Raw genomic sequence first — 9,836 nt, forward strand, 5'->3', positions numbered from 1 at the left:
TTTCTCACAAACGACGCTTCCCACTAGCAACTTTTACTCAAGGGCGGCTAGCACCCTCCTCTAACCACCACAATGGAAATTGACTAATTAGCAGCAATGACAACTTCCCTCACTTTCCGAACGAAGATTTTTCTCCACCAATCCGACGATTTCGTGCCCTTGGACACGCCCCATCGTAGTTTTCATTTTCAGCGTCACCGTGACGGAGGGACACTCTCTCGCGTACGCTCTCATCAACGAGTTAAGTGACGTCTTTGCGATCCGTGAATATTTCACGTCTTAACATATAGTCCAACTTAGACTTTGACGAACCTGAGGCCATTGTCGTTAGTGTTACGAGTGCCTAATCGCCGCAGTTAGTTGTCAAATCGGTTGTGTCCATACTTATGTTAATAAACTCTATCTTCATTGTAACACAACGATGGCTAGTTCCAGTGGAGATTCATCAAGCGCCCATAGCTCTAATCCCAACGCCAACCCGACATCAGAAGAGAGACCAGAGCCGGTTATAACATTGCAAGAGCATATGATTATGGTGCGCGATTTTATTCACACGCTGCTGTGTATACAGAGTGCGAAATCTATAAATCTAATGCTACCACATTTTGATCCCGAAATCGAGGGCGCTGATCCAGCCGCATGGTGCGCAGCTGCTAATCAGCTTCTGAAGAACAACCCTCTACAAGACAGCGCGCTAATTTCTGCTTTAAAAAATGCTCTAAAAGGTTCTGCTGCGTATTGGTTTACGCAGATAGTGAATGGCGAAGAGCTTACCTGGCCGATGTTTATGGAACTTTTTACTACGTGTTTTGGTGGTAAAGAAACAGCATCTTCGATATTAATGAGTATATCCAGAGAAAAACCACAGAAGGACGAAAACATGGCAGCTTACTTCATTCGTCTCCGCTCCCTCCTGGAGGCGAAGTGGCAAAATTTAACTAAGGAAGAAGTAATCAACGCTGTCATTCTTCGTCACTTGAGCCCACGAGATCCGCGCATTAAAAAAATAGCACTTGAAAAGGATATCAAGACCAAGGACCAATTGCTAAGAGAAATGAGAGATCTCGATCTCACGAATAGGCCGGCATCTTCGTCAAGAAATACATCAACTAGCCCCGAAGCCAAACGATATGTAGAGGATTGATCTTATCAGATATCACGAAATACAGGTTACTGTTTGTGAGCAATTTATTTAAAATAAATATATTGTCTATAAAATTAATTGACACACTAAGCACAAGTCCAGATACAATAACTTTCGCGAAAATAAAAACGCCCAGTCTCAAGAAACTCCGTATATACGTCTGATGCGTCTGTATGCTTATACTGCGATTGCTGAACTTCTCTGCTCGTCATTTCGTTTGTTTTTTTATACTGGTCGGGGGACAGTCGAAAAGTTTGAACTCGACTGCGTTTGACGGTTGAAAGTAGCGGCGACATTATTTTGCTCGGAGTTCATTACTTCTTGCAATACCTATGACCTAATGGTCATGATACTCCGAAACAAAACAACAAAAGGATTTGAATTTGTCCTACTCGCGTGCGGCTACATTACCCCCCTTCCAGTGATAACGTTTACGTTAAAAAAATTTTTTTAGAGTATCTACGGAGTTTCTCTTCGTCGAGTTTCTAGTCGCTATTTTACAATTTTTACGCCTATCCGACATATTAAGACGCCTAATCGAGACCTGCCTGGAACTGGTCCTGGCTTCGACTTCTTTTTTCGCGTAAAATCACCCCCTTTCCGCTTGTACCACCAGTTACCAACCACCCTGTATAATTATGAATATTTTGTTTAAAAAATTAAATTGTATCGAACAGAAATTAAAAATGCTATAGCAATCTTTCGCTGTCATGGAGAAAAATAAACGTGTACAGAAATTGTTTTTGTCATGAATTCTTTAATTTTTTCATTTACCAATTTACAATTACTCACTATTTTGTCATAGACCATGACCTACCTTATGTTAATAATACTAATGCTCTGTCTCCCACAGGAGGAATACAATAGCTCAAAAGTGTATCCAATCTTTCCCCGTTATCCGATCTTAAAGGACATGATAAAGGATATAATGCATAATCCAGACTATATGGAAGTTTGTCACGAGGTGGACCAAGCATAGCGGCCAGACCCCCTCCACCGCTCGCCACGTATGACCTTGTAAAAAGGATCTTAGCGTGGACGTTGGTGAAGGGGGTGTACCAGAAACAAGCCTGAGCAAGACTTTCACTTCTCCATTCATGGTGACTAATTACCGCAAATTCTGTTTTATTTCACACTTACGGTCTCTATAAAAATCTACATATGTGTGTTTATAGCACGTTTCGTCTGATGATATTCAGCCGGTACATATTTACAAGAAACTATACATCACCTTGTGTGTACGCTAATTGGAATCATATTTGTTAATTGAATGCCCGAAGAAAATATGCGTGAATGCAAAGTAAAGAAATATGACATTGAGTTGTGAGGGGAAAAGGAACAGAAGATAGATTTTATAAAAAAATATATAATTAAACGAACATTCCTTTGAAGATTCTCCGTATGTTGGAATGATGCTTCTAGTATAGTATTTTTCGTGGTATTTTATGGTATCACGAGAGATCTGCTACTTGGCGACAATAAATAACAATACAAATGCAGAAATTAATTTTTGTTGCATTTTTATTGAATAAAGAGTTTTTAGAATTATAAAATAACTTATTAGTATTTCAAGAGAGAAGAGGATAATTCATCAAAAATGAAATTATGTAAAATTATTTGCTTGTTGTGATTCTAAAATTTCGTCTTTTCGATCTGAAAAATAAGATAATTATCAAAAGGATTCTTTAATGTGAAAATTCATCAAAATATAGAAAGAAATAAAGATATATTTCGACAGGAGCGCCAAGTACTACAAGAACAACTAATTTCAACATAGGGAAGAAATAAAATTGATCATCTTAGTTTCTGATTACGATCGGAATAGCCGCTTGCACGTTGAAACACAAAATACAAAAATTACACCAGTACGTTTCATACGTAAACGTTGTGTAAAGGTGGTGTAAAATTTTTGTTAAGGCAGTTCATAATGGAGAAAATCCTTAGATTTATAAGATGTGTCCCCATCGTCGAGTGTTGTGTATCTTTGTATGCAAATTATATCGTATGCGCGTGCATGTGCTTATCAAAATAAACAAATGATTTAAGTGATTAAGTGTAAAATGCAACACTCTGCTTTCTGCTACTCGATGGTCGTAATAAGTGATGCCGTCATTAAGCACTGTCAACTTAATAAGAGTTTGTTGAACAAAGGAGACCTCTCTTTACCTACGAACAGGACAAACGGTAGCAATTTAGTAAGATAATATATTTATTCTGCGTCAAATATCGCTTTGCGAATGATGACACTCTTTTTCGTAATACAGAAACATTTTGCTTCGACTACGGTGGGAACTAGATATTTAGGTATAACATCATTAACTCATTAATAATCGTTGTCGTACGCGATGGTGTAACTGTAACCGATGTAACACAGGATGATGTTGATGGTGATGTTGCACAGAGAAAAATTTATTGCATCCATTATTTTATGTTATAATTTTTTCTATAGAGTTTATTGAAGTTTAATATCGTACCAACTATAAAATTATTAGCGGTACTACAGGAGGATATATCGTAGTGCGAGATATTAATTTGCACTAATTTATCAAGTAATTTTGTATCCTCGATAGATATTAACAAACTTGATTTCGCTTTATTCGTGCATATTCAACACTTAAATAGCGATTTTTTAAATCTCATACTGGAAGTCATTTGAAAAAGAATAAGTCATTAAAAGTTCAATACAAAGGATTTGTCTTTCACTTCTATCATGGTTCTAAAATTTCTTCTCGTCTTTTTCTTTCGTAAAATTTTAAATTCTGCAGGAATAATCTTTTCTATTTTATGAAACAAATGATTCTATACCTTTGTATTTTGTTGTATCTATGCTTTATTTATCAATTGTTTAGATATGTAACATTATACACATAAAGTATTTCTTAAACTCCTAAAAGAAAAATGCCTAACAGAGTTAAAATTTATTTATCTTGAACATATAAAAACATAATTTTTCCGTCTAGTGAAAGTGGAAAAATTGCTATCAATATCTTTACTTCGTGCAGAAAGCAGTTCACTTATAATATCCTGTACGAACTTCTTTTCATCATCAGTTGAAAAACTACACGATGTATGTGCTGTATTCACATTCGACTCCAATTGAAACGCAATGACTGCTTTGTATATCTTGGTTGAAACAGTGCTAACCATAGATCATACACATTTACGTTATTGTATAATAACGCAGAAAGAAAAGGATGTATTCTTTAAGAAATTAAGGACGTTAAGATTCTTGAAAAAAAGTAGAGTTAGAAAAAACGAGAATAGCCGACGAATTGCATAATGTTGATGTGTGTAAGTAAAACTATTAGTTTGCAATTCATGTAACTAGATATCCGATGAATGTGACGTATGTTAATAAGCAAGTAAAATGTTACAAGGAAATTGTGTGTTTGTAATAGCGTTCCTTAAACGGACTGGCCCTTATAGATAACATTTAAAGAAAATGCTTTTGTGTATGAACTGGTGTTCACTAGTACACGACTAACTAATAGACATCATGCTAGATTAGTTAAAATGTAATGTATGCTAGATGTTATAGTGTTGTACTAGTGTTTACATCTTCCTATTTATGCGTTCTGTGTTTCCTGGTGGAAAATAGCGAGTAGTTACGTGTACAAGTAGTTTTAAAAACGATCTTAGTCCATTGATTTGAACAGAATTCTATAGTACATATCGAATGTACGATTTTAATTTCCCTGTAATACATCTTTGTTACCGCTATAAAACTTCACTTGTTTATTGGTTGTTAAGCTTTGTTAATAAAATACTATAAAATTTAAATGACTTATTTACTCGATTTTCCGAATCCATTTTCTGAAATTTCATTCTCTGTTATTAGGTTGTCCCAGAAGTTTCTTTCGTTTTATAAAGAAATAATAGATGCACAACATTTTTTGTTTTGTCCATATTTTGTATGACCCATTTTGTTCTATTTTTATTATTATGATCATACGTAATTTAATAATATAATATAAAGCAAAAATGTTGTACTGGTATTATTTCCTTATAAAACAAAAGAAACTTTTGGGACATTTCCCATATTATATATAACTGAATCGGTGATTATGCAAGTGTCCTATGTCTCATTTCGAGATATTTAAAGTTTTGCGTCTGGCGCATAAATTGAATTCTGTTTAATGTCACAACATCCAACTCAATCCAGCTGTTTTAATATATATATAGTATGGTTAAATTTCTATTACTTTGAAAAGTACTATGCAACGTAAAATAAGTGATAAATCCAATTTTTTTAGATATTTGACTTATCCACTTTCATAATCACCGGAACAATTGGAATGTGGATTTTTCTGCACTTATGAGAAAATTAAATGTAAAATATCTAAAGTATTCGGTAACCTAATTATAAGATATACATGTAAATTTATTAAACTTTTATATTGTATAAGTATAAAATATTTTTTATTTGATTTTAATAATTTAATTTATTAATAAGTTCTGTTATGCATTGAAAGAACTTTAGCGATAAGATTAGTGCATATGAATGCAATAATACATAAGTCATATTGTATCAGTTTCTCTAAATAAGCGGATCGCAGATTAGTCCTTCCGAAATACATATCAATTTTTCACAGGCGGCACCACTAATAGCATGGAAGTTAGTAACAATCAAGATGGCTGCTACCAACTCGAATATATCCAGTGATAGTCCAACCAAGAAGGAGGACGAATTCAATGAATTTTATTCCGAAGTATGTAAATCTCGAATGACATCATATCATTAGAACACTTATCTGTGTAGAAGTCAGTTTTTGATACAATTCTTGGTTATATAACTGTAAACACTTGTACCTTGTTTTAAGGGTTAACAAACGTCACTATGTATGCATTAAACAATAATAATAAATCGAATTTAAAGTACAATTTACCATTAGTTTTCCGTTATTTGATAAGTGATACCTAACATTTCTTAAAACATCATAAAGTAAATTGCTTTCTCAGTAAACTTTTGAGTTATAAATAAGCCTAACCTATACAACTGTATTCGTGCCCTAAACAAATAGTTGTTTTGCATTGTACAAAATTTTATTTTTCTTCAGGTGAAAGAAATAGAAAAAAGAGATTCGGTATTAACTCCCAAACAACAAATTGACAGACTACTTCGACCTGGCTCATCGTATTTTAATTTAAACCCTTTTGAAGTATTACAAATTGATCCATCCACATCTATAGATGAAATAAAAAAGAAATATCGACGTGTAAGTTAACATCTTTCTCGTCTTTAATATAATGTGTAAATTTTAAAATATACGTTATTAAATTATTTTTATTATGTAGATGTCAATTCTTGTGCATCCTGATAAAAACCAAGATGACGCAGAACGTGCACAACAAGCATTTGAAAGTATGTATTAATTTTCACTTTAAGAACTGATAAATTTTCAAAATTGTTTCTTTCATTATAGTTGTTAACAAAGCATGGAAAACATTGGAAAACGAAGAAACTAGAGCTAAATGCATGGATGTTATAGAAGAAGCAAAAGCTAGAACGGATCATATGGTATGAATAATAAACAAATAAATCCTTCTCATTTATAAGAATATATGTGCAATATATTTATAAATGTCGAAAAATTTGCTAGATTGTAGAAAAGAAGAAAAAACTGAAAAAAGAGGGAAAAACAGAAAGTGCAAATATACTTGAAGAGGAAACAGAAGAAGGTTATAGACATGCAGTTTGGGTTATGACAATGAAACTTTTTGCTGACATGGAGAGAAGAAGGTTAATTTGAATAATAATAATAATATAGTTTATGAAATTGATTCTATTATCTGTAAATAAAAGTTTGTGATTTTTTTTTTCTGTAGAAGGGAATTAGCTACTCGAGATGCGGAACAACGTAAAAGGAAACGGGAAGAAGAACTATCTGCAGAAGCACAAGCTGCATTAGAACGTGAGTGGCAAAAAAATTTTGAAGAATCTCGACAATCAAGAGTTGATAGTTGGAAAGCTTTTCAGTCTGGTGCTAGTGCCACAAAACAAAAGAAAGCAAAAAAATTGAAAGCTTTCAGGCCTCCTAAAACGAAAGCTGAATCACGATAATTAAGTAACTGTTCCTGACACCTGGCATAGATTCTTTTATTTGATCAGCATTTCATATTTCTTGCAAAAAATGTAGTTTAAATAGCATGTTTTCACTATGTGACAAATTATTGATTTTATTAGAACTAATTGGAATTGTTCTCATTTAAAATTCGTTTCTTAATTAAGAATTTGTTATTTACAACTAGTTAAAAAAATTAAAATCAGGTGTCAAAGTAGAGAATGAATTGTAAACAGAGTGATGAGTACATTGAGCAGCAAAGTGTGAGAATGATTAGTGTATGTATCGTTCACAAATAATTTGTGTGTTTGTTGAATCTACATGTATGTATGAACGTACATAGTTGTGATATATTTACATGGCCCGAACAAGTTCGACTTTAAATAAAAGCTTGATCTAATGAAATGTAAGACAATTTCCATTTGTACTATACATACATTACATATGTATTGTTGGATAACAAATGTCAATTTTATGATATACACGTACCTCATATTTTTATCTGAAATATACAATCACATGACACAATGCTTTAAAAAAAAACAACATTTAAGTTATACAATGTGTTAAATGAAATTTAGATTAATATTTCTTACTTTTTCATATACTTTTATAAATTACTGTGGAAAGTTTGCATATATCGTACCAATAATTGACAATTAAAAAAATATTGCTGTTTTAAAGCTACAAGATGATTTGAAATACAAAATATAAAGATAAAGGTAAAGTATGAATGTTCTTCTGCAGAATACAACCTCTGCTTACATATTGTTATAAAAATTCGACATTATGTATTGATGTCATGTGTGCACAAAGTATATTTATCTAACAATGTATAATATAATTGTTACATTATACTAAGGCAAAATATTTCATCTGCATTTCATACGTAATGCGGATGAAATTGTGACGCTTTTATATACCTTTGTTTCTTTATTCACTTTCTTTTTCAATTTTGGTAAATAGTTTGCCGCTGCACTAACAATCATATTTTGCACCTTGAGTGACATTACAGTAGTCATATTAACATCTAGAATTTGTTAATCGCTGATTTTAAATGTGCTACGAACAAAACAATATATATAAAATAATTTAGCGTATGTTTCCTTTGGAAATCAAAAATTGTAACATATTACATTCCTTTTAGTTTAACAAAACACTCTAAGTAAGTGATACGACAATATTTTACGTTCATTGCCATCGAAATAGTTTAACGGGCCATGTAGTTATAATTTTCGGTTTTCAATAGATACTCGCATAATGGATGTTATATCGCGACGTACACTTGGTCCAACTGTAATTTGTAAGATTATTGTAAGAAGACAAATTTCTAAAGCATAAGTTTCTCATTGCAAGTCACTTTAAATAGTTTTACTAATATATGAAAGTCAATGTTGTACAAGTGCCGATAAGAATAAACGGCGAGAAAGTGTTTGTGTGTAAAAGATAAAATGGTAAGATGAAATTTTTATCAAAGATATTAAGCTGAATAGCTGATCATAACGTGAAATAACATTTATTTCCAATTTTTTTCTATTTTGTTTTTGTAATATGAATTTTTCTATGATGCCATAAACTTTATTAATTCCGATTTATATTTATATATATATATATATATATAAATAATATTTTTATTAATATTATATATTATATATTATATAATATATAATATCATTATTTTATTAATATCATTATTTATATATATCTATATATATATATATATATATATATATATATATCAGCGCAATATTAATAATCATTTTACTATCATTCAGTAATACCAAATAATGGATTAAACAATACACACTCGGAGAATGCCTCGTTTATTTATAATATATGTACGATACTGGATGGTAGAAAAAAATCTATTCATGGCTTTTATTTATACGTACAAAAATTTTATTATTTCACAACAAATGATATATGACCACATATTCTGTATTAGGCGGAATTGTTTGAAAAATTAACTTTTTTTTCTTAAAATTGATTTCAACTTTTCATTCATTTGTGAAAATGTTACAACGGATATATTATAGTATTATTTAATGCTATAAAAAATTTAGTTTATACAATTAGTATATTACAAGTCGTCAATGATTATAATTTGTATTGTTCTTTATTTAGTTCGACCATTTGTTATTAATGTATTCATCTTGTATATTATGACGTCCATGGGATATAAAATGTAAATATGATACACATCGAGTATTCATAATTTAATAACTCCACTCAGGGTGTATGAAAAACATGATAACATTTATGTTACTGAATTGATTCAATATGAAATATCTACGAAAACTTTTTGCTGAAATTAATTTGGATAAATATATCCTGAATAATGTGATATGCAAATATGAAATTAAAGGTGTAAAGTGTAACGTTGTAGAAAAATCGAACAAGTCGTGTTCTATTTATTCGTTCATGTGAATGTACCAAATTTTTATGCACTCTACATTCGTAATTACTGGAAGAAAGAAGAATGAAGACTCTACAATTTTTATATATAATCATATTTTATATTTCACAACTTCCTCATCAGGCTTTTTTAGGTTTACATCATAACTCAATAAGAATATTACAAGAAATAAATTACTCATATTTATAGATATTTACTAGTATGTTTACTAAAA

At 31.3% G+C, this 9,836-nt stretch overlaps 1 protein-coding gene and 1 long non-coding RNA gene across 2 annotated transcripts; both read left to right on the forward strand.

The window, feature by feature from the left end:
* Nucleotides 1-1,887: 1,887 nt before the first annotated feature.
* Nucleotides 1,888-4,924, forward strand: LOC117151437. The gene is made up of 2 exons (XR_004461364.1): nt 1,888-2,244; nt 2,320-4,924. It is a non-coding gene; the product is annotated as an uncharacterized LOC117151437 (long non-coding RNA).
* A 776-nt stretch (nt 4,925-5,700) lies between these two features.
* Nucleotides 5,701-8,547, forward strand: LOC100750030 (dnaJ homolog subfamily C member 8). Its single transcript, XM_033319761.1, has 6 exons — nt 5,701-5,853; nt 6,202-6,360; nt 6,440-6,506; nt 6,568-6,662; nt 6,745-6,884; nt 6,971-8,547. Exons 1-6 carry the CDS (start codon nt 5,776-5,778, stop codon nt 7,203-7,205), a joined length of 774 nt encoding a protein of 257 aa, XP_033175652.1. The 5' UTR covers nt 5,701-5,775; the 3' UTR covers nt 7,206-8,547.
* Nucleotides 8,548-9,836: the final 1,289 nt, after the last annotated feature.

The sequence above is a fragment of the Bombus impatiens genome, unplaced genomic scaffold (assembly GCF_000188095.3).
Source record: "Bombus impatiens unplaced genomic scaffold, BIMP_2.2 scf_0210, whole genome shotgun sequence".
Classification (NCBI taxonomy): Eukaryota; Metazoa; Arthropoda; class Insecta; order Hymenoptera; family Apidae; genus Bombus; species Bombus impatiens.